This window comes from Microcaecilia unicolor, chromosome 1, assembly GCF_901765095.1.
Source record: "Microcaecilia unicolor chromosome 1, aMicUni1.1, whole genome shotgun sequence".
NCBI lineage: Eukaryota > Metazoa > Chordata > Amphibia > Gymnophiona > Siphonopidae > Microcaecilia > Microcaecilia unicolor.
Genome location: NC_044031.1, coordinates 180,213,325 through 180,238,556, shown reverse-complemented (window position 1 = coordinate 180,238,556; position 25,232 = coordinate 180,213,325). Strand labels below are relative to the sequence as shown.

Below are 25,232 nucleotides of genomic sequence, written 5' to 3'. Positions count from 1 at the left end.
GGCTCAAAGGGAGGCTTGGTAAGAACCAAGAGTACCAAATTAAGATCCCTGCGGGGAAAAGAACAGAGAGACGGAGGATGCAGGAGGTTAAACTCTCTTTAAAAACGGAACACATCCAGGTGGATAACCAGCAATCTTCCTTGAACACGACCTCGAAAACAAGATAGAGCTGCAATCTGCACTTTAACAGAAGCCAAAACAAGGCCTTTGTCGGAACCACGCTGCAGAAAATCCAAAATCTGCAAGACGGACGCTCCTCACACCAGGCCTCAAAAATCCTCCAGGTCCGAACATAATTCAAAGAGGTAAAACACCGACAAGAGTGAAGCTGAGCCAAAAGATCCTGCCTGACCGGGAGCTTGAACAGATCCTCTACTAGAAGCCGCTGAAGATCGGCATACCACGGTCTGCAATCCAGCGCCACCAAGATCAGAAGGCCCCTGTGCATCTCAACTCTCTGAAGTAGACGCCCTATCAATGGCCAGAGAGGAAAGGCATAAAGAAGACCGGTCAGCCAGGGAGCAAACAGGTCCATCTTGGGGAATCCCCAATGGTTCACCACTGCCTGATACGCCACATCACTTAGAGCCCACTCCCCGGGATCTAGCATGTTTCAACTGAGAAAATCTGACTGAACATTTTGAACTCCTGCCACATGAGCCGCTGACAGCGCCACCAGATGCACCTCCGACCACTGTAACAGCTGTGACGCTTCTTGCTCCATCTGCCGAGTCCTCATTCCTCCTTGCCGACTGATGTAAACCACCGCAGTGGCATTTTCTGACATCACGCGGACTGCCTCTCCCCTCAACAGATGGACAAAGGTCTGCATTGCTAGTCTAACTGCCCTGGTCTCTAATAGATTTATTGAACAAGATCTCTCCTGAGGAGACCACAGGCCTTGAACCAGTGGTGTGCTGGTAAATTTTTAACAACAGGCTCTCTCCATGGTCCACCTCGGCGCCCCCCACCCAGCTCTGCGCCCCCCCCCCCCCAAAAAAATTGCAGAGCTGGCTATACCCCGGGGGGGGGGGGGGGGGGGGGGGGGGGGGGGGGGGCGGCCAACACATTACTCTCTCCAGGAAAAAAAAATTAAATTATCCCAGGTTCCAACCTAATTCATGTTTAATATGGGATAAAATGCTATAAATAATGTATCTTTAAATTATTGTAAAAATTTAAAAATAAAAATTAAAAAAAAAAAAAATGCCATAAATAAGTAAATAAATATAAACTTTTAACGTTCAGCACCTGATTCTCAAAGTGGACATATTCCAAACACTATAATGAAAATAAAATGATTTTTTTTCTACCTTTGTTGTCTGGTGACTTTGTTTCTCTGATCATGCTGGTCCAGTATCTGATCCTGCTGCTCTCTATCTGTTCCCTTGACTCCATTTCCAGGGCTTCCTTTCCATTTATTTCTTTTCTTTCCTCCTTTCTTCTTCATTTCTGGTCCTCTGCAGACTTGACTGTACAGTGGATCCAACTTCTGCCTATTTTCTCCATCCATGTGCAGTTTCTCTCCTCACTTCCTTTTCCCTCATCTAATCTCCTTCCTCTATCTTCCCTCCATGTCCAGCATTTCTTCTCTCTCCCTTCCCTCCCCTCCATCCACGTCCAGAATTTCTCTTGCTCTCCCCTCCATCCATGTCCTGAAACTCTCCTCTCTCCCCTGCCCCTCTCTATCCATCCATACCCAGCAATTCTCTTCTCTCCCCTGCCCCCCTCTACCCACCCATGCCCAGCAGGTCTCTCCCCTGCCCCCCTCTACGCACCCATGCCCAGCAAGTCTCTCCCCTGCCGCCCTCTACCCACCCATGCTCAGCAAGTCTCTCCCCTGACCCCCTCTACGCACCCATGCCCAGCAAGTCTCTCCCCTGCCCCCCTCTACCCACCCATGCCCAGCAGGTCTCTCCCCTGCCCCCCTCTACCCACCCATGCCCAGCAAGCCTCTCCCCTGCCCCCCTCTACCCACCCATGCCCAGCAGGTCTCTCCCCTGCCCCCCTCTACGCACCCATGCCCAGCAAGTCTCTCCCCTGCCGCCCTCTACCCACCCATGCTCAGCAAGTCTCTCCCCTGACCCCCTCTACGCACCCATGCCCAGCAAGTCTCTCCCCTGCCCCCCTCTACCCACCCATGCCCAGCAGGTCTCTCCCCTGCCCCCCTCTACCCACCCATGCCCAGCAAGCCTCTCCCCTGCCCCCCTCTACCCACCCATGCCCAGCAGGTCTCTCCCCTGCCCCCCTCTACCCACCCATGCTCAGCAAGTCTCTCCCCTGCCCCCCTCTACGCACCCATGCCCAGCAGGTCTCTCCCCTACCCCCTCTACGCACCCATGCCCAGCAGGTCTCTCCCCTGCCCCCCTCTACCCACCCATGCCGAGCAGGTTCCTCCCCTGCCCCCCTCTACCCATCCAGCGATTCTCCTCCCTCCCCTGCCGCTCCAAAGCATGTCCAAAGATGTCCTTCGCTCCCACCCTCCCCTCCGGCTCCCCTCCGTCTTTTTTTAATTACCTCCGTCGAAGCGCGCGCCATTTAAAGCCCTGCTGCGTGCTGGCCGTCTCCAGGCTTCCCCTGCTTGATTCGGATGATGTTCGTGCCTTAGTCCTGCCTTCACGAAAAAAGGAAATGATGTCAGAATGAAGGCGGGACTAAGGCACGAACATCATCCGAACCAAGCAGGGGAAGCCTGGAGACGGCCAGCACGCAGCAGGGCTTTAAATGGCGCGCGCTTCGACGGAGGTAATTAAAAAAAGACGGAGGGGAGCGGGAGGGGAGGGTGGGAGCGAAGGACATCTTTGGACATGCTTCGGAGCGGCAGGGGAGGTAAGCATGGCCTGTGATGGCGCCCTCCTGCCATGCTTACCTCCCGCAATGGAGCCGGCTCGCCCCCAACAACAACTGGCTCGCAAGAGCTGTCAAAATTTAACAAGTGGCTCTTGCAAGCCGGTGCGAGCCGGCTCCAGCACACCACTGCCTTGAACATACTGTCCCTGACAGTGAGCTCCCCATCCCTGGAGACTGGCATCTGTCGTAACCACCATACAGTTGGGCTGATCCGGAAGCATTCCCTTGGTCATACTGGCATCTCGCAGCCACCAACGTAGGCTGCTCTTCATCTGAGCTGGAAGTGACAATTTTTGATGTAAAGAGTCCTTCTGTGATGACCACCGAGAAAGCGAATGATACATACCTGTAGCAGGTGTTCTCCGAGGACAGCAGGCTGATTGTTCTCACGACTGGGTTGACATCCACAGAAGCCCCCACCAACCGGAAGAAAACTTTGCGGGCGGTCCTGCACGCAAGGCACGCCCACCGCGCATGCGCGGCCGTCTTCCCACCTGTGCGCGACTGTTCCCGCTCAGTTGAATGACAAGCAAAGGAATGAGGAAAAAACGCAACTTCAAAGGGGAGGAGGGAGGGTAGGTGAGAACAATCAGCCTGCTGTCCTCACAGAACACCTGCTACAGGTATGTATCATTCGCTTTCTCCGAGGACAAGCAGGCTGCTTGTTCTCACGACTGGGGTATCCCTAGCTCTCAGGCTCACTCAAAACAAGAACCCAGGTCAATTGAACCTCGCAACGGCGAGGGCATAACAGAAATTGACCTACGAAGAACAACTAACTGAGAGTGCAGCCTGAACAGAATCAAATTGGGTCCTGGAGGGTGCAGTTGGATTCAACCCCCAAACAGATTCTGCAGCACCGACTGCCCAAACCGACTGTCGCGTCGGGTATCCTGCTGGAGGCAGTAATGTGATGTGAATGTGTGTACAGATGACCACGTCGCAGCCTTGCAAATCTCTTCAATAGTGGCTGACTTCAAGTGGGCCACTGACGCTGCCATGGCTCTGACACTATGAGCCGTGACATGACCCTCCAGAGTCAGCCCAGCCTGGACATAAGTGAAGGAAATGCAATCTGCTAGCCAATTGGAGATGGTGCGTTTCCCGACAGCGACCCCCTTCCTATTGGGGTCGAAAGAAATAAACAATTGGGCGGACTGTCTGTGGGGCTATGTCCGCTCCAGATAGAAGGCCAACGCTCGCTTGCAGTCCAATGTGTGCAACTGACGTTCAGCAGGGCGGGTATGCGGTCTGGGAAAGAATGTTGGCAAGACAACTGACTGGTTAAGATGGAACTCCGACACCACCTTTGGTAGGAACTTAGGGTGAGTGCGGAGTACTACTCTGTTATGATGAAATTTGGTATAAGGAGCATGAGCTACCAGGGTTTGAAGCTCACTGACTCTACGAGCTGAAGTAACTGCCACCAAGAAAATGACCTTCCAGGTCAAGTACTTCAGATGGCAAGAATTCAGTGGCTCAAAAGGAGGTTTCATCAGCTGGGTGAGGACGACGTTGAGATCCCATGACACCGCAGGAGGCTTGACAGGGGGCCTTGACAAAAGCAAGCCTCTCATGAATCGAACGACTAAAGGCTCTCCAGAGATGGCTTTACCCTCTACACGATGATGGTAAGCACTAATCGCACTAAGGTGATTCCTTACTGAGTTGGTCTTGAGACCAGACTCTGATAAGTGCAGAAGGTATTCAAGCAGGTTCTGTGCAGGACAGGAACAAGGTTCTAGTGCCTTGCTCTCACACCAAACGACAAACCTCCTCCACTTGAAAAAGTAACTCTTTTTATCGGAATCCTTTCTAGAGGCAAGCAAGACACGGGAGACACCCTCAGACAAACCCAACGAAGCAAAATCTATGCCCTCAACATCCAGGCCGTGAGAGCCAGAGACTGAAGGTTGGGGTGCAGAAGCGCTTCGTCGTTCTGCGAAATAAGAGTCGGAAAACACTCCAATCTCCACGGTTCTTCAGAGGACAACTCCAGAAGTAGAGGGAACCAGATCTGATGGGGCCAAAAAGGCGCTATCAGAATCATGGTGCCGTGGTCTTGCTTGAGCTTCAGCAAGGTCTTCCCCACCAAAGGTATGAGAGGATAAGCATACAGGAGGCCGTTCCCCCAATGGAGGAGAAAGGCATCCAACGCCAGTCTGCCGTGCGCCTGTAGTCTGGAACAGAACAGAGGCAGCTTGTGGATGGCCTGAGAGGCGAAAAGGTCCACCGAGGGGGTGCCCCACTCTCGGAAGATCTTGCGTACCACTCTGGAATGGAGCGACCACTCGTGCGGTTGCATGACTCTGCTCAGCCTGTCGGCCAGACTGTTGTTTACGCCTGCCAGGTATGTGGCTTGGAGAAGCATGCTGAACTGGCAAGCCCAACGCCACATCCTGACGGCTTCCTGACACAGGGGGCGAGATCCGGTGCCCCCCTGCTTGTTGATATAATACATTGCAACCTGTCTGTCCGAATTTGGATGATTTGGTAGGACAGCCGATCCCTGAAGGCCTTCAGTGCGTTCCAGACCGCTCGGAGCTCCAGGAGGTTGATCTGAAGACCTTGTTCCTGGAGGGACCACAGTCCCTGGGTGTGGAGCCCATCGACATGAGCACCCCACCCCAGGCGAGATGCATCTGTCATCAGCACCTTTGTGGGCTGCGGAATTTGGAATGGACGTCCCAGGGTCAAATTGGTCCGAATCGTCCACCAGTGCAGCGAATTGCGGCAACTGACAGACAGGCGGATGACATCTTCTAGATTCCCGGTGGCTTGGCACCACTGGGAAGCTAGGGTCCATTGAGCAGATCTCATGTGAAGGCGAGTCATGGGAGTCACATGAACCGTAGAGGCCATATGACCCAGGAGTCTCAACATCTGCCGAGCTGTGACCTGCTGAGACGCTCTGGTCTGGGAAGCGAGGGACAGGAGATTGTGCGCCCTCGCTTCAGGAAGAAAGGCCTGAGCCGTCTGAGAATTCAGCAGAGCTCCTATGAATTCCAGAGATTGGACTGGCTGGAGATGGGACTTTGGGTAATTTATCACAAACCCCAGCAGCTCCAGGAGGTGAATAGTGCACTGCATGGACCGGAGAGCTCCTGCCTCCGAGGTGTTCTTGACCAGCCAATCGTCGAGATATGGGAACACGTGCACTCCCAGCTTGCGTAGATACGCCGCAACCACCACGAGGCACTTGGTGAACACCCGTGGGGCAGAGGCGAGCCCAAAGGGCAGCACACAATACTGAAAGTGCCGTGTGCCCAGACGGAATCTGAGATACTGTCTGTGAGCTGGCAGTATCGGGATGTGAGTGTATGCGTCCTTTAAATCCAGGGAACATAGCCAATCGTTTTTCTGAATCATTGGCAGAAGGGTGCCCAAGGAAAGCATCCTGAACTTTTCTTTGACCAGGAATTTGTTCAGGCCTCTCAGGTCTAGGATGGGGCGCATCCCCCCTGTTTTCTTTTCCACAAGGAAGTACCTGGAATAAAATCCCTGCCCTTCCTGCCCGGGTGGCACGGGCTCGACCGCATTGGCGCTGAGAAGGGCGGAGAGTTCCTCTGCAAGTACCTGCTTGTGATGGGAGCTGAAGGATTGGGCTTCCGGTGGGCAATTTGGCGGAGTGGAGATCAAATTCAGGGTGTATCCGCACCACACTATTTGGAGAACCCACTGGTCGGAGGTTACGAGAGGCCACCTTTGGTGAAAAACTTTCAACCTCCCCCCGACTGGCAGGTCGTCCGGTACGGGTACTTTGATGGCGGCTATGTTCCCTTGGATCCAATCAAAAGCCCGTCCCCTGCTTTTGCTGTGGAGGCGCAGGGGGCTGCTTAGGCGCGCGCTGTTGACGGGAACGAGCGCGCTGGGACTGTCCCTGTGCCTGAGGAGGCCTTCGGGCCGGATGGGTTTACCTACGCTTGCTGTAGGCGTAGGGTGCAGCCTGCCTGGCCCGGGAAAAACGTCCACCTGCAGAGGTGGATGCTGAAGGCGCCCGGTGGGAGAGCTTGTCGAGAGCGGTTTACCGCTGGTGTAGTTGGTCCACCAACTGTTCGACCTTCTCGCCGAAAATGTTATCCCCCCGGCAAGGGACATTCGCCAGCCGCTGCTGGGTGCGGTTGTCCAGGTCAGAGGCACGCAGCCAGGAGAGTCTGCGCATCACTATACCTTGGGCCGCAGCTCGAGATGCCACATCACAGGTGTCATAGATACCCCTGGACAGGAACTTTCTGCACGCCTTCAGCTGCCTGACCACCTCCTGAAAAGGCCTGGACTGCTCCGGAGGGAGCTTGTCAACCAGGTCCGCCAGTTGCCTCACATTGTTCCGCATGTGGATGCTCCTGTAGAGCTGGTATGATTGGATGCGGGTCACGAGCTTGGAAGATTGGTAGGCCTTCCTCCCAAACGAGTCCAGAGTGCGAGACTCCCGCCCCGGGGGCGCCGAGGCAGTATCCCTCGAACTCCGTGCTCTCTTGAGAGCAGAGTCCACGACCGCCGAGTCATGATGCAATTGAGGCTGCATCAACTCTGGGTCTGAGTGGATCCTGTATTGGGACTCCGCTTTCTTGGGGATGGTGGGATTAGATAGTGGCTTCAACCAGTTCCGAAGCAGCATCTCCTTAAGGACATTGTGCAACGGTACCGTGGAAGACTCTCTAGGTGGTGATGGATAGTCGAGGACTTCGAGCATCTCCGCCCTCGGCTCATCCACAGTAACCACGGGAAAGGGAATGCAGATGGACATATCCCTGACAAAAGAGGCAAAGGAGAGGCTCTCAGGAGGCGAGAGCTTCCTCTCCGGTGAAGGAGCAGGGTCAGAGGGAAGGCCCACAGACTCCTCTGAGGAGAAATATCTGGGGTCCTCCTCCTCCCCCCACGAGGCCTCCTCCTCGGTGTCGGACATGAGCTCTCTCAGCTCAGACCTCAACCGGGCCCGTCTCGACTGCGAGGAACCACGTCCTCGATGATGGCGTCGAGCGGTAGACTCCCACGCCGGCGGGGACAAAGCTTCCTCCATCGAAGTCGACGGGGACTCCACCTGCGTGGCGGTCTACACCAGTGGCGCAAGCGGCGTTGGCGGCCTCAGCATCGGGCCAGAGCCCACCGGCGCCTCCATCAACGGCGCTGGAGGCGCAAGCACCCCCAGTGCCGGCATAGCCTGGCGCATCAGCCCTTCCAGGATCCCGTTTAGGATGGCTCGGAGGCACTCGTCAAGGCCCGCTGTCAGGAAAGGCAGAGGGGCCGGTGTGAGTGCCAGTGCCAGAAGCTGCTCGGGTCCAGGAGACGGTACCCGCAGACTGACGCAGCGACACCTCTTCGACCGAGGGGGAACGCTCCTCCCGGCACTGCCGCTTCCTGGGCGTCGAGTCATCCCTCGAAGTACCGGAGCTGGCAGTCCTGTGCACCATGGGCGACCGATGACGGTGCTTCTTTGCTTTCTTTCGATGCCCATCATCGGCGCTCTGCGGAAGAGACGAGGAGGAAGTGGAGCTCCCCCCGGCCTCGAGGAATCGGATCCGACAGGGTTCGGTCCCGATGGCCCTGGGCAGAGGGAGTGGCTGGGGCCAACTGCCCGCGCGACCGCTCACCCCCACCGGCAGGCCGGCGGCCCAAAGGTACCTGTACTCCTGGGGTCGGTGCCACAGTCGGCACCGACTTCGCCAGTACCGGTACCGAAGACCCGGTCGTCGAGACCGATGCCGTAGAGGTCGAAGGGCCGGCGCAAGTTCCGAAAAGACGGTCCCGTAGAACTTGCCTCGCCACCTGTGTCCACTTCCTTAAACCGAGACACACGGTGCACATCTTGGAATTATGCTCCGGGCCGAGGCACTGGAGACACCAAGTGTGGGTATCGGTCTGCGAGATCTGCCGGCCGCAGCGACCACACTTTTTGAATCCGCTCGGGACCTTCGAGGACATCGACGGAAAAATCGCATCGGCGAAGTCAAAATCGTCGATGGTGGTGGTGAAAAGCACACCCAAAAAAGAAACGACCGCGCGGCCACAAGGCCGCGACGAAGCGCCCTTGCGACTAAAAAACGCCGAGGACAACTCTCTTTTTTTTTTTTTTTTTAAGAGAAAACAACACGCGAACACGTACGGTACAAAGAAAAAAACACGGTTAGGCCACTACTACTACTACTAACAAACATTTCTAAAGCGCTACTAGGGTTACGCAGCGCTGTACAATTCAAACATAGAAGGACAGTCCCTGCTCGCCGCAATCCGGTTTCCGCAGCTGACAAAGAGAGAGACGTGAACACGTAGAGATCCAGCGCAGAATAGAAAAAAAACTGAGTGGGAACGGTCGCTCACAGGCGGGAAGACGGCCGCGCATGCGCGGTGGGCGTGCCCTCGTGCGGGGCCGCCCGTGAAGTTTTCTTCCGGTTGGTGGGGGCTGCCATGGACGTCAACTCAGTCGTGAGAACAAGCAGCCTGCTTGTCCTCGGAGAAAGAAGCGACCTCTGAAGCGGCCTCACGTGAGCCCTGGCCCAGGGCACTGCCTCAATCACCGCCACCATGGAACCCAGGACCTGAAGATAACCCTTGGCCGCTGGCCTCGGTGACTACAATAAGTGATAAATCTGAGACTCCAGTTTGAGGACACGAACCGGTGGAAGAAAAACACGGCCCTGCAACGTGTCAAAACAGATTCCCAGGTACTCCAATGACTGAGATGGCTGCAGACGGATCTTTTGTGCACCGACTACCCAACCTAGGGACTTCAATAAGTCTATTACTCGAGCTGTCACCTGAACACTCTCCTGGTAAGACTTTGCTCTGATCAACCAATCGTCTAAATAAGGATGGACTAGAATGCCTTCCATTCCGAGTGCTGCGGCTACTACGACCATGACTTTGGTAAACGTCCGAGGAGCAGTCACAAGCCGGAAAGGAAGAGCCCAAAAATGAAAATGCTGGCCGAGCACCGCAAACTGAAGGAAACGCTGGAGTGCCGGTCGAGTAAAGGTTATGCAAGTAGGTTTCTGTGAGGTCGAGCGATGTCAGAAACTCCGCGGTCTGCACCGCCACAATGACCAACTGCAAAGTCTCCATACGAAACGAGGGCACCCTGAGGGCTGAATTGACCACCTGGAGATCTAAAATCGGCCTGAAGGAACCGTCTTGCTTGGGAACCAGAAAGTTTATGGAGTAACGTCCCAGACGCTGCTCTGACAAAGGAACTGGACAAATAGCCTGAAGGTCGAGAAGTCTGCATAGAATGTCCCTGACAGCTCTGGTTAAGAGCAGAGAATGGCAGGGAGACTCCATGAAATCGTCTGACAAAGGACGAGCAAACTCTAAGGCGAACCCCATCACAAATAACCTCTAGGACCCACTGGTCTGAAGTAATTTGGGCCCATAAAACTGAGCCAACCGACCTTCTACCTGAACCAGAGGCTGGGCCTGCAAACCTTCATTGCTGAGGACGGGAGGAAAATGAGAAAGAATTTCCTGTTTCCCAACCGCTTCTACGACCACCCAAAGGAGAGAGTCCTCTGAAAAAAACTTGGATCGTTGAAATGGAACTACTCTGCCTGGTCTATACCGAAAAGCACGGCTCCTACCTCGGCCGGAAAAAAAAACACCACGTCCAGGCCCCCTGGGACAATCCTCAGGAAGCCTCGGAACTTTAGCCTCACCTAGGTTACGCAGCACCTTATCCAACTCATCGCCAAAGAGAAAAGAACGCTTTAAAGGAATACTAAGCTTGGACTTAGAGCCCACATCCGCAGACCAGCCACAAAGCCAAAGAGAGCGACGGGCACATTATGCAAAGGAACCGTGGATGACTCCTTAGGTGGCGAAGGATAGTCAAGGACCTCGAGCATCTCAGTCCTGGGCTCATCCTCAGATACCACAGGGAAGGGAATAGCCACAGACATTTCCCGGACAAATGAAGACAAAGGAAGACTCTCCGGGGGAGAAAGCTTTCTTTCTGGAGAAGGAGTAGGATCAGAGGGAAGACCACAAGACTCCTCAGAAGAGAAATACCTGGGATCTTGCCCTTTATCCCACGAGGCATCCTCATCGGTATCGGACAAGAGTTACTTAACTGCCGTCCGAAACCGGACCCGGCTCGACGCTGAGGAACCGTGTCCTCGATGGCGATGTCGAGAAGTCGACTCCCATGCTGGCGGCGATGAAGCTCCCTCCAGCGATGTTGACGGGGAGTCGACCTGGGTGGCAGCCGAGGCCGATACCGCAGGCGGCACCGGCATCGGAGACCTCACCACAGGCGGAGAGCCATTTGCCGCTTCCATCAATGGTACGGAGGGCGCAAGTACTACCGGTACCGAAGCAGACTGACGCAGTAACCCTTCCAGAAGACCTGGAAGAATGGCTCGAATGCACTCGTCCAGAGTCGCTGTCGAGGAAGGCTGCGGGGTCGGTGCAGGAATCTGTGTAAGAATATGTAGAGGTTGAGGAGGCGGTACCGGGCTGCCCAGACCGACACCTCTTGGATGGAGGGTGAGCGTTCCTCCCAGCGTCGGTGCTTCACGGGTGCCGAATCCTTTGACGCCTCGGAGCTCCCAGCACCGTGCTTGGAAGGAGACCAATGACGATGCTTCTTCGCCTTCGCTCGATGCACGTCATCGATACTCGAGTGGGACATGGAATCCACACGCCTCCTGGGGGTCGGGTCCAAGAGAGGTCGGTCCCAATGGGCCTCCATAGCAGGAGTCTTCGAGACAGATGAAGACCCACTCGACGGCTCACTGCTCCTAGCGTGTGGTGGTCTCCGGACAGCCATTACCTGTGCTCCTGAAGTCAATGCCATCCCCGGTGCCGATGTCAACGTCGAGGAAAAGTCGGTCCCGAAGAGCTTCTCTTGTCTCAATGCCTGTGTCCGCTTTTTCAAGCTAAGACACAACTTACATGCGTCTGGACGATGGTCAGGCCCAAGGCACTGAAGACACCACGCGTGGGGATCGGTACCTGAGATCGAATGGTTGCACCGAGTACACTTCTTGAAGCCACTGGGAGTCCTCAATGAAATGGATGGAAAAATAACGGCGGCGAGATCAAAATTCGCGATTGTGTCAAAAAGGATAGCACAAAAAAGAGAAGCCGCAGCAGAAGCGAAAGGAAACTTTAGAGGGCAAAAGGTAACAAAAATAAAGGATTCTACTTTTTTTTTTTTTTTTAACTTTAACAAGGGAAGGAAGAAAAAGAAAAAACTCGTAGAAAACTGGAGAAAAACTCCGGAAAAAAACGGCAGAAGGCTCTCTGAAGTGGGACATAAGAGACGCAAATTGCTGCCTCTCCTCACCGAGAAAAAAAAAGTAACTGAGCAGGTCCCTCGCGCGCCCCGTGCACCACAAGATTCTCTCAAAGCTCATAAGACTTTTGCTTTGAAAAGTTACCATTGTGGGGCCGCAGTGGACACCGACCCAGTCGTGAGAACAAGCAGCCTGCTTTTCCTTGGAGAAAAAAGCTTAGTACATTTGCCAGGCGGGAAGCCACCTTCACCTGCTGAAGAAACAGGAGTCTGAGGCAAAGCTGGTAGAGAGGACAGTAAAGCAGGCAGGGATGCAGCATTTAGAGGGGAAGACAAAATGGCGGCGTTTCCCACAGAAATTGGCGCTGCCAGTGAGGCTGACCTGACCGCACTTAAAACTGCTGAATTGGACCCCCCCTCCCCCCCGCTAACAGCGCCAACATTTTTACAGCCCCTGCTCAGATGAAGCATCTATCGCGGTGCAAAACTTACAAGCACTGCTCGAGCCAACTCCCTGCCGCTGACAGACTGAACAGCGGCAGAGCTTCTCTGCCATTGCATCTGCCTAAGCCAACTGCGAACCAAAACAGGAGCCAAAAAAAACAACAGCAAACCGTCACAGAGAGAAAACAGAAGCTGTCTTGCTCGTTTAAAGAGAAAGTAAAGGGCAGCGAACCAAAGCTTGTCTTTTTGTTTCCGTGGCTGCCTCTCCCTGCCTCAAAAGCTCTTCTGCTGAATAGCTTGAGGAAACTGCCTTTTTGTGCTGAGATTTCCTCTTTTTTTTTTTTTTTAACTCAAGCACAGCTTAAAAGAATACCAGGGAGGACATGGGGGGGGGGGGGAGGGACCGGCCACCTGAGTTTGACACCCCCGAGGCACTAAGAGACCCCACAGGCCTCTGCCTCTAAATAACAAGCTTTTTATACATATATATATATCCGGATGCACAGAAGAAATAAATTAAAACCAACTAAAAGAATTACAGCAAGAAATAGAAAAAAATGGGAAAATTAGGTTCTTAACTTGGTAATTTTCTTTCCTTTAAAAACAGCAGATGAATCCATTAACTGATGGGTTGTATCCGCCTACCAGCAGGTGGAGATAGAGAACACTGAAAAACCATAGTGCCTCTTAGACGGCTAGCCCCCAACTGCCTTCAGTATTTGACATTTCCAAAGCAGAGTGAACCATAAAGGTATAATAACATAAACTTTCCTCACAGCGAACAAACGCCCCAGAACAGGAGCAATAACTATGCAAAGGAGGGACGATCTCAACCTCCTGTAGTAGAACATCATGCAGAAATTCTGAGAACTGGTTCCCAACTTCTCCCAATGCGATTTATATCTGCATCAAAGATCTGAACAAAAAAAAAAGTCAGACAGGGAGGGATCATGGATTCATCTGCTGGGACTAAAGGAAAGAAAATTACTAAGGTAAGAACTTAATTTTCCCTTCCTTGTCATCAGCAGCAGATGAATCCATTAACTGATGGGATGTACAAAAGCACTCCCTAAATAGGGTGGGAACAGGCTACACCATGAGCCAATACTTGAACTCCAAAAATAGCGTCCTACTTCACTGCAACATCCAGCCTGTAATGCCGGACAAAAGAGAACTAAGAAGCCCAAGTAGCTGCACTACAGATCTCTTGAAGAGAGAGTGCACCCATTTCAGCCTACGAGGAGGAAATGGCTCTCGTGGAATGCACCTTAAACGCTTCAGGCGGAGACTGACCTGAAAGCAGATATACAGAAAAAATAACTTCCTCAAGCCAACGGGCTATACTACTACTACTACTACTATTTAGCATTTCTATAGTGCTACAAGGCGTACGCAGCGCTGCACAAACATACAAGAAAGACAGTCCCTGCTCAAAGAGCTTACAATCTAATAGACAAAAAATAAATAAAGTAAGCAAATCAAATCAATTAATGTGAACGGGAAGGAAGAGAGAAGGGTAGGTGGAGGCGAGTGGTTACAAGTGGTTACGAGTCAAAAGCAATGTTAAAGTGGTGGGCTTTCAGTCTAGATTTAAAGGTGGCCAAGGATGGGGCAAGACGTAGGGGCTCAGGAAGTTTATTCCAGGCGTAGGGTGCAGCGAGACAGAAGGCGCGAAGTCTGGAGTTGGCAGTAGTGGAGAAGGGAACAGATAAGAAGGATTTATCCATGGAGCGGAGTGCACGGGAAGGGGTGTAGGGAAGGACGAGTGTGGAGAGATACTGGGGAGCAGCAGAGTGAGTACATTTATAGGTTAGTAGAAGAAGTTTGAACAGGATGTGAAAACGGATAGGGAGCCAGTGAAGGGTCTTGAGGAGAGGGGTAGTATGAGTAAAGCGACCCTGGCGGAAGACGAGACGGGCAGCAGAGTTTTGAACCGACTGGAGAGGGGAGAGGTGACTAAGTGGGAGGCCAGCAAGAAGCAGATTGCAGTAGTCTAAACGAGAGGTGACAAGGGTGTGGATGAGGGTTTTGGTAGAGTGCTCGGAAAGAAAGGGGCGGATTTTACGGATGTTGTAAAGAAAGAAACGACAGGTCTTGGCAATCTGCTGGATATGAGCAGAGAAGGAGAGAGAAGAGTCAAAGATGACCCCAAGGTTTCGAGCTGAGGAGACAGGGAGAATGAGAGAGCCATCAACAGAAATAGAAAACGGGGGGAGCGGGAAGGTGGGTTTGGGGGGGAAAATGAGAAGCTCGGTTTTGGTCATATTTAATTTCAGGTGGCGTTGAGACATCCAGACAGCAATGTCAGACAAGCACGCTGAAACTTTGGTTTGGATGCAAGGTGAGATATCAGGGGTAGAAAGGTAGATTTGGGAGTCATCAGCATAGAGATGGTAGGAAAAGCCATGGGATGAGATTAATGAGCCAAGGGAAGAAGTGTAGATAGAAAAGAGGAGGGGACCAAGAACAGAACCCTGAGGTACGCCGACAGGCAGAGGGATAGAAGTAGAAGAGGAGCCACCAGAGTGAACACTAAAGGTGCGGAGGGAGAGGTAGGAACAGAACCAGGAAAGGACAGAGCCCTGGAATCCAAGTGAGGACAGGGTATCGAGAAGTATGCTGTGATCGACAGTGTCAAATGCAGCGGAAAGATCAAGAAGAATGAGGATGGAATATTGACCTCTGGATTTAGCCAGTAATAGGTCATTGGAGACTTTAGTAAGCGCAGTTTCGGTTGAGTGGAGAGGGCGAAAACCAGATTGTAGTGGGTCAAGAATAGCATGTGAGGAGAGAAAATCAAGGCAGCGGCGGTGAACAGCACGCTCAAGTAATTTGGAGAGAAAAGGAAGGAGGGAGATGGGTCGGTAATTAGAGGGACAAGTAGGGTCGAGTGAAGGCTTCTTAAGGAGAGGTGTGACCATAGCATGTTTAAAGGCAGCAGGGACAGTCGCAGTGGAAAGTGAGAGGTTGAGAATGTGACAGATAAAAGGAATGTGAGCAGGAGAGATGGCATTAAGAAGGTACAGTGTGATTTTCCACAATGTGATTTTCCGGATTTAATTTGTGATGTGCTATCTCTCACTGTTACCAATAACCTACCCTTCAATTATGGGCTGCTCATGTCTTTGTCAGTGGGCAATCTTACAAAATCAGCAAGGGATCAAATACTTATTTCCCCCACTGTAGGTGGGAATGGGATCAGAGGAACAGGTGGTACATTTTGAGGAAGAAAGGAGAAGTGTAGTTTCCTCAATAGTAACTTCAGGAAAGGAGAAAAGGGAATGAGGGGAAGGAGAGAGAGGGGAACGGACTAGTGGAGGGAGAGGTGGTGAGGTAGAGAAAGCAAGGTTTATCTTTTGAACCTTGTTGTGAAAGAATTCAGCAAGGGTCTGAGGAGATAATGAAGGGGGAGTTGGGGGAGGGGGCACCTTGAGGAGAGAGTTCAATGTGGTGAAGAGAAGTCGAGGATTAGAGCCAAGAGAGTTGGTCAGTTGGATATAATAATCCTGTTTGGCACGTAAAAGAGCAGATTGGAAGGAGGTCAGCATGAACTTAAAGTGTAAGAAGTCAGCAAGGGCCCGAGATTTCCGCCAGAGGCGTTCGGCGGAGCGGGTGCAGGAACGTAGGTAGTGGATATTAGAAGTCAGCCAAGGTTGGGGTTTTGTACGCCTTACAGGGCGGGTCATCAAAGGTGCAAGAGTGTCTAAGGCAGAGGATAGAGTAGTGTTGTAAGAAGAAACAGCCTCGTTGACAGACGTGGATGGTGCCACAGTAGAGAGGAGGTTTGAAACATGGGAGGATAGAGATGAAGGGTCAATATCGTGAAGATTCCTAGATAAATTAGATAAGATAGGACGGGACTGGGAGGGAGGAGATTTAAGTGTGAAAGTTATAAGATGGTGATCAGAGGAAGGAAGATCAGAGGCAAGGAAACTAGAGGGTGAACAGTTGGAGGAGAAGATGAGATCAAGACAGTGACCATTTTGATGAGTGGGGGAGGTGGAGCATAGTTGGAGATTAAAGGAGGACGTTAAAGCGAGTAACTTGGAAATATAAGAGTTGGAAGGATCATTAGCAGGAATATTAAAGTCACCAAGGATGAGAGAGGGGGAGGAAGGATCATGGAAGAAGGCAAGCCAGGCGTCAAAGTCACTGAGAAAGGATGAAAGGGACTTATCAGGGGGACGATAAATGACCGCTATTCAAAGAGGCAGAGGAGAGAAAAGGCGGATAGAGTGGACTTCAAAGGAGGAAAAACAGTGAGATTGAGGTGGAAGAAGGGGTTGAAATCTGGCCTTAGACGCCGGGCCTCCATGCTGAGGACCTGACAAAAAGACAAAAAGGCGATCAGAAGTCCTGAAGTCATTTGACATCTGTAGATACTGCAACAGCGCCCTGCAGACATCCAAAAGATGTAACTGCCCAAAGGAGTCCGGGAACTCTTCCCTAGAAAAGGAAGGAAGAAAAATGGGCAGGTTCATGTGAAACGCTGAAACAACCATAGGCAGGAAGGAAGGCAATGTACGTACCGTTACTCCGGACTCCAAGAATTGCAGAAAGGGTCCCGACAGGACAGCGCCTAGCTGATGTAATGGCTACCAAAAAGACTGTCTTAAGAGTCACATCCTTCTCCGAAGCTCGCTTAAGTGGCTCGAAGGGCGAACACTGGAGAGCCTTCAATACCATCCCCAGGTTCCAGGCCGGACAGGGCAACCGGACAGGAGGACGGAGCCTAAGCACCCCTCTGAGAAATCGGGCAATGTCCAGATGAGCAGCAAGGGACAAGCCAGCGACTTTCCCTCGATAGCATGATAATGCTGCCACTTGCACCTGCAGGGAATTGTAAGCCAGGCCTTTTTGTAAGCCCTCCTGCAAAACGTCCAGCACTGCCAAGACTGTGGCCCGCGTGGGTGTGATCACCTTTGAAACACACCATGCCTCAAACTGGCGCCAGATCCGAGCATAAGCTGTGGAGGTGGACCGCTTGCGGACCTGCAAGAGAGTGGAGATGACCTTGTTAGAGGAGCCCTTGTCTCTCAATTGCGTCCTCTCAATAGCCATGCCGTAAGACCAAATCGGCAAGGATCCTCCATAGACACCGGACCCTGAACCAACAGGTTCGGCACCAGGGGCAAATGAACAGGAGCGTCCACCAGCATCCGGCGGAGATCCGCATACCACGGATGCCTTGGCCAATCTGGAGCAATGAGAATCACCAGACCTCAGTGCTGTCGAATCCGCAGTAGGACTCGCCCTATCAAGGGCCAAGGAGGGAACACATACAGGAGGCCCGAGGGCCAGGGTTGAGCCAGAGCATCCAACCCCGCCGAGGGAGGATCTCTCCTTCTGCTGAAAAAGTGAGGTACTTTGGCGTTTGCACTTGACGCCATTAGATTCATTCCGGGAGTCCCCCATTTGGCACAAATCTGAAGAAAAACTTCTTCTGCCAGTTTCCATTTCGCCGGGTCAATTTGATGCCTGCTGAGAAAATCGGCTTGCACGTTGCTCTGACCTGCTATGTGAGCTGCCAACAGAAGCTGCAGGTGAAGTTCAGCCCAGTGGCAAATCTGAGCGGCCTCCGCGTCCAGGGCCCTGCACTGAGTGCCTTCCTGACGATTTATGTATGCCACCACTGTCGTGTTGTCTGACAGAACCTGGACAGCAAGCCCCTTCAGAGTCTCAGTTCCAAGCGATTGATGGACCACCCCGCTTCCACGGGTGTCCACAGACCCTAAGCATAGCTTCCCTGGCAATGCGCTCCCCAGCCCAAAAGGCTGGCATCTGTTATCACCAGGCACCAAGAAGGAAGCACAAGAGGCATTCCTTGGCGCAGCATCCTGTCGGAGAGCCACCACTCCAACTGAGCCGGGCCGCAGGGAGCAACGTTAGTCTGCGTTGATATTCCTGGGACATCGGAGACCATTGTTGAAGCAGGGCAATCTGTAGAGGCCTCATATGCGCTCTCGCCCAAGGAACCACCTCCAAGGTGGCCGTCATCGACCCCAGCAGCTGGACAAAGTCCCAAGCTCACGGCCGAGGCATCCGCAGGAGCAGACGGACCTGAAGCTTGCACCGCCTTTGGTCGGGGAGAAAGACAAACCCCGAGGCCATGTCGAACCGGACCCCCAAATACTCGAGAGACTGAGAGGGGGTCAGGTGACGTTCGGGTATAATGACCACCCAGCCTAGCGCCTGCAGGACTGTAACCACTCTGGCTGTGGCAAGACGACTCTCGGTTGCTGAATCCGCTCTGATGAGCCAGTCGTCAAGATAAGGGTGAACTCTGATACCCTGTCACCTGAGGCAGGCAGCTACGACCACCATTACCTTGTAAAAGGTACGGGGAGCTGTGGCTAAGCCGAAAGGCAAGGGCCGAAACTGGAAATGTTTTCCCAACACCGCAAAGCAGAGGAACCGCTGGTGTGGAGGCCAGATAGGAATGTGCAAATAAGCTTCTTTTAGGTCCAGAGACGCGAGAAACTCTCCTGGCTCAATGACAAAGCGCAGGGTTTCCATGCGAAAATGTAGTACTCTGAGGGCCTCGTTGACTCTTTGTAAGTCGAGAATCAGTCTGAAAGACCCGCCTTTTCGAGGCATGACAAAATTAATGGAATAGCAGCCGCAGCCAAGTTCGGCAGAATGCACCGGGATCACCGCTCTGAGGTGCAGCAACACTTGTAAGGTCTCCTCTACCGGCGCCCGTTTTACGGCAGTGCCGCATCGGGACTCAACAAACACGTCTCTCACCGGGGCACCGAATTCCAGTCGGTAACCTTCTCTGATCAGGTCCAGGACCCACTGATCCGAGGTAATCTTGGTCCACTCCTCCAGAAAGAGGGAACGACGTCCTCCTATTGCAGGCATGGAGGAGTGGACTGGCGTCCCATCATTGTGGAGGACGCCCCTGAACTCCTGGCCTTGAACCGGCGCTTGCAGAACGTTTGTCCGAGCGAAAGGAGTTCCTCTGCTGAAAACGGGCACGTTGAGAAAACCCAGCAGAGCGCCCCGGGCGATACCTGCGAGCTTCACGGAAGCGAGGTCTGGAAGAGGAGGGAAACACAGAACCCTTGGAAGAAGGCCTCGGCTTATCCTCAGGTAACTGCTGGGGTATAGATTCCCCCAGGTCTTTCACAATCTTCTCCAATTCCTCTCCAAATAACAGGAGGCCCCGAAAGGGTAGCCTCACCAGCCTTTGCTTAGAAGCCATGTCAGCCGCCCAATGCCGGAGCCAAAGAAGGCGGCGGGAAGAAACCGCCATAGACATCTGTTTAGCCGAAGCTCTGACCAGATCATAAAGGGCATCAGCCAAAAATGACAGGGCCGCAATTTCAAAGGACCACTTCAGCACGGAATCCAGCGGTCGGTCCTGCATGTCTTTCAAAGCGACCCCTCCCTCTACTGGGAGAGTGGTCTTTTTTGTCACCGCCGTGACCAAAGCATCCACTTTAGGCATCCCCAAAGGGGCCAAATGCTCCTCACTCAGAGGGTAAAACTGACCCATAGCCCTGGCCACTTTCAACGGCCCATCGGGGTCAGACCATTGAGCAGAAATAAGCTCTTGGATGGAGTCATGCACCGGAAAGGCCCAAATAGGCTTCTTAGTACTCGCCATCCTAAGATTAACAGAGGAGGCCTTGCCTTCAGCAGGATCATCAATCGAGAGGGCCTGCAAGGCGTCAGTAATGAAAGCTGGCAGCTCGTCGCGGTGGAAAATCCAAACCGCATTGGGATCATCCAAATCCAGTGACAAACAGGCACCCTCCTCTGGATCATCCGTCCCTGAGGCCTGCCAGACCCCTCAGACTCCCCACAGCCCAACCACGGGGGGGGGGGGGGGGGGGGGGGGGGTATGTGCCACTTTCAGACGAGTAATTTACCCGTCTATGTTTAGCGTGTTTCGAACGCTCGGGGGAGAAAATAACATCTGAAGCCATCTGGGGCCTCAACACCCAGAGGGAAGTCAGGATGCAACGCAGTGTCAGACACCTGCGGCAGAGCTCTTTTCAGCATGAAAGCCTTATGCATTAAAAGCACAAACTCAGGGGAGAAAAACTCACCCTGACCCTCCGCCTCTGAATTAGGAGAAACGGATGTAGGAGCTCCTCTGGCAGCCTCTAAACGAGGCATCCCCCTGCACTCAGACTCCTCCGCAACCGCGAGGGTCGAGACATGTGGCGCTTCCAAAATGGCACCTGCTGACAGCTCCATCGAGCGGGAAGAAACATCACTCGCCATGCTCATACTAGCGTGATCTTCTAAGGAGCACGTTTTACTCAGCCCCGCTGCTGATCTGCGTTTACCACAACGGGACAGCGCTTAACTCCCTCAGCAGCCATCGCCCGACTGGACGGAAATATGGCAATAAAATGGCGGCTTTGCGCCAAAACTTACCCCGTTCAGAACGGCGTCCGCGGGACCTCCCCGGAGGAACTGGCACCACTCTCACCTCAGAAGACTGAGTCAACGAGCTCCGGTCAAGCTGCTCAGAACCAGAATCTCTGGAAAAAGCCTCAGAACAGCCACGCAGTAAAAGCGCGCTCTTTTTATTTTTTTAAACGCTGTGAGGAAAGTTGGAGGCAGGCAGCAACAGAGGGTCTCCGGGAGGCGGGGGAATGGGTAAGGCAGGGAAAGGGCGAACCTATATGCCTTTAAAGTGGGCACCACCAGCCACAACACCCCTGCTCAACTGGCAAAGCACAGGAACCACCTCAAGCAGTATGAAATCCAGGAGCTGATTAAGCTACGTCCACACCTGCTGGGAGATAGAGAAATACTGAAGGCAGTTGGGGATAGCCTTCCAAGGGTCACTGTGGTTTTTCAGTGTTCTCTATCTCCACCTGCTGGTACGCGGATACAACCCATCAGTTAATGGATTCATCTGCTGCTGATGACAAGGAAATAAAGAATATAATAGAACATAAATATAAAGAATGAGACTGAAGGGCTCACCACCTTCCACCTGTTGGAAGGCGTACACAACCCATCAGTCACATTCTGGGGCAGTCCGGAGGGACGCTAAGGAAAAAGCCGTTATTCAAGTATGAGTCACCTACTGCCAATCTTTATTATTGTGCACACGAGTTTTCAGTAAGAGGCCAATTTTCAAAACTTTTTGCATTGGATAAACGTGTGCTATCCATACAAAGAGAGAGTGTTTCAAATTTTCAATCGGCCTCACTACATTCCACCTGTGCAGTTACAAGTATGTGTGTTGTAAACAGAGTGCATGTGTTTAACCACAGGGAACGAAGTGGATTAGGTCAAAGCAGATACAAGGTACCCTCATTCCCCCACTGGCTCAAATTTTACCAGGCACAGGAAATAATTTGTATTCCTTTCTCAGGACAAGAAGGAGGGTGTCTGAAGCCCCAAAGTTGGACAGCTGCCTCATGGCAGCCATTTGGTACTGCCCCTGCACCTACAAAGTCAATGCACACATCTCATACATGCAAGTGCACACTTGATAGCATGCTCTGATCACTGAACATTTCCCCCCATATGAACACTTACATTTACTACAGTATATACGCCCTGTTTTGTAAAGGGCGTACCCAACTGCATGCCATTTATAGAATACACACATACATTTTGCTGCCATTTAGGTGTAACCACATTAAACGCCCTTTGTAGAAGTGCCCTTCATAGGGGTAATTCTGTAACAGTGTACCTATACTTAGGTACCTAGAGGGCACCTAGGTTGCACTTATTCTATAGAGGAAAGCTGGTGTCTATTTCCCTTTATGAAATATTTGCGTAACCAGGTATATACATTTTATGTGTATGTACTTAGGGCCGAATTCTATATAAGGCGGGGCAAGTAACGCGCGGCCAATTTACACGGACTACTCAATTGAGTAACGAGCCAATTAGTCATAATTGGACAATAATCAATTATCATCATTAACTGGCAATAACTGGAATTCACACAAGCTTCTTTTTAGGTGTATTCTAAAAAGAGGCACGTAAATTCCAACATGCGCAGCTGAAAAGGGGGCGCAGTCATGGGAGAAGTGTAGGTATGTCAGGGGCATCTATCAAATGTATGCACGTTGTTACAGAATGCGAGAGAACGCGTGCACATTTAGGCATGGGCATTTACACCAGTGGTGTAAATGGCTGTGCCCAAATGTACACGCGTTCCCCGGCCTATGCACTATTCTACAAACCACATCTTATTGTAGATGCAGTTATGCATGTTATTCCAATTCGCCTACATTTCAGATGCCATATACAGAATCCAGCCCATAGGCAATAGACCTGGTTAAGTGCTTGCGCCTAAATACCAGAAATATATGGCATTCTATAAATCATGATGTTCAGGCCGATCAGTAAAGTACAAACTATGTTAGTTATGCAGAATAGCACTTAGGCATATTTTTGGAATGTAGATAGAATTCTAAACATTTATGCGCATAAATGGCATGTAAATATTAGTGCCCACTTTATACAATTACTCCCTGAACAACTAGTTAGCGTAGGTAGGTATAAAAGAAACACAGCTGGATACCTTGAATAGGTAGAAGTAAACTTGCTTAGTGTCTGCATCTTCCTCTTTATGGACACAGGTGAAGAGATATTCCACATCCAACACAATCCCCAAGAGTCGATTAATTTCTTCTTCAGACACATTCTCCAGGTGAGATACATGAGCAGCTATGGAAATCACCAATAGAGAGAAGAAAATTAGCGCATGAACCCAAACCTCTGTAATGACCTTTGCCAGGTCTTCTGTTCCCAATTACCGGTATGTTCAAATCTTTATCATGTTCACTATTTACATGCACACTTTAATTTATGGCTGTGACGCTCCTTTTCCACGGCCACCTGCAAGATAATCAAAGTTCAGAAACAGACTCAGGTATGGGGACTGCTAAGGACAACATTCTCTCCAAGGAAGCATGAGGCATCATTTTTATACAGCCTCACTGTTGATTCAAATCACACCGGAAGCCACAAGTGAGTTTCACCTCTACCAATTGCACTTGTGAAAAAGTACAAGTTGCATCTTCCCATACACCACATACAGAAATTTGCCCTGGAAATTCCACAGAGAATGGACAACTTCAATATTCAAAAACACTTATGCAGTCAGCAGCATGTGCCAATTGCTAAGAAGACAAGTGGAGAAGGCCCTGAAGATGAGCAAAGGAGAAATCAGACCTTACCTGCTAATTTGCTTTCCTTTAGACCCTCCGGACCAGCCCAGAATGTGACTGATGGGTTGTGCATGCCTTCCAGCAGGTGGAGACTGAGAAAAAAAACTGTGACTATAGAGAGAGCCAATAAGAGCCCTTGGCAACAAGAGAAAGCTCCAGTAACAAAGTACCAAAGCAGAAGGAAGTAAAACAATAAGTAAATGGTCCGTGCATACGAAAGCCTGAGCAGCCACCAGCACATTGCCAACACAGGGTGTGTGTCACCAACAATAATGTGACCAATGACATGCCCCTGCATATCATGCACAAAAGGTTACATACTGAACCATAGAATGTGTTTTCTTTTTCTTTTAACAATGAAACCAGAAACCAGCAACACAGCTCCCAAGTAAACAATATCATTTAACTCTTGAAGACACAGAATACCTAAAGGGAGAGATCTGGGCTGGTTCAGAGGGACTAAAGGAAAGCAAATTAGCAGGTAAGGTCTAATTTCTCCTTCCTTAGCATCCCTCCGGACCAGCCAAGAATGTGACTGATGGGAAGTAACAAAGCAGTAAGATTATGGGAGGGACCGTAACAGCCCCACCGTCAAAACGTGTGCCCTGAAAACAACTTGCTGATGACTCAGGAGGTCCAATCGATAGTGCTTAGAAAAGGAATGCAAAGAAGACCAAGTCGCTGCCATACAAATGTCCTGCGGAGGCACCAGACAACGCTCTGCCCAAGAAGTAGCCTGACCTCTAGTAGAGTGAGCCTTAACTTCTTCCGGAACAGCTTTCCCAGAAAGAAGGTAAGCTGATGCAATAATTTCCTTAACCAACGAGAAATAGTGGGCTTAAAAGCCATAAGCCCTTTGCGTGAACCTCCGATCGGACCGACAAATGTCCTCCGTAGACTTGACATAATGCTTCAGAACTCTTTTGACATCCAAAAACTTCAAGAAACGCTACTCCTCTGACCCGGAGAAAAAACCCAGAACAGGCAACACCACCAGTTGAGATGAATGAAAATGAGTCAATACCTTGGGCAGAAAAGAAGGAACTGGTCTTAAAACCAGTCGATCCGAACTGAATTCCAAGAACAGAGACCTACACGAAAGAGCCTGCAACTCCGAAAATCTCCTAGCTCAGGCAATAGCCACTAAAAACAATGCCTTCAGGGTTAAGTCCTTCAAAGTACAAGAAGATAAAGGCTCAAAGGGAGGCTTGGTAAGAACCAAGAATACCAAATTAAGATCCCTGCGGGGAAAAGAACAGCGAGACGGAGGACGCAGGAGGCTAACCCCTCTTTAAAAACGGAACACATCCAGGTGGCTAGCCAGCGATCTTCCTTGAACACGACCTCGAAAACACGAAAGAGCTGCAATGTGCACTTTAAGAGAAGCCAAAATAAGGCCTTTGTCGAAACCACGCTGCAAAAAATCCAAAATCTGCAAGACGGACATGTGAAAGGGAGCTATCCCGAGGTCCTCACACCAGGCCTCAAAAATCCTCCAGGTCCAAGCATAATTCAAAGAGATAGAATGCCAACGACAGCAAAGCATAGTAGCAATT

The 25,232-nt window shown here is 51.5% G+C and overlaps 1 protein-coding gene across 3 annotated transcripts in view; it reads right to left on the bottom strand.

Annotated features, from left to right (window-relative positions):
- The window catches only part of KAT2B (lysine acetyltransferase 2B), a 341,159-nt gene that overhangs the window by 261,838 nt on the left and 54,089 nt on the right, over positions 1 to 25,232 (bottom strand). For all 3 annotated transcript variants that reach the window (XM_030202748.1, XM_030202756.1, XM_030202763.1), the window contains exon 3: positions 23,028 to 23,173. In XM_030202748.1, the coding sequence (XP_030058608.1) occupies positions 23,028 to 23,173 (146 nt within the window). The remainder of the gene's footprint in view (positions 1 to 23,027; positions 23,174 to 25,232) is intronic.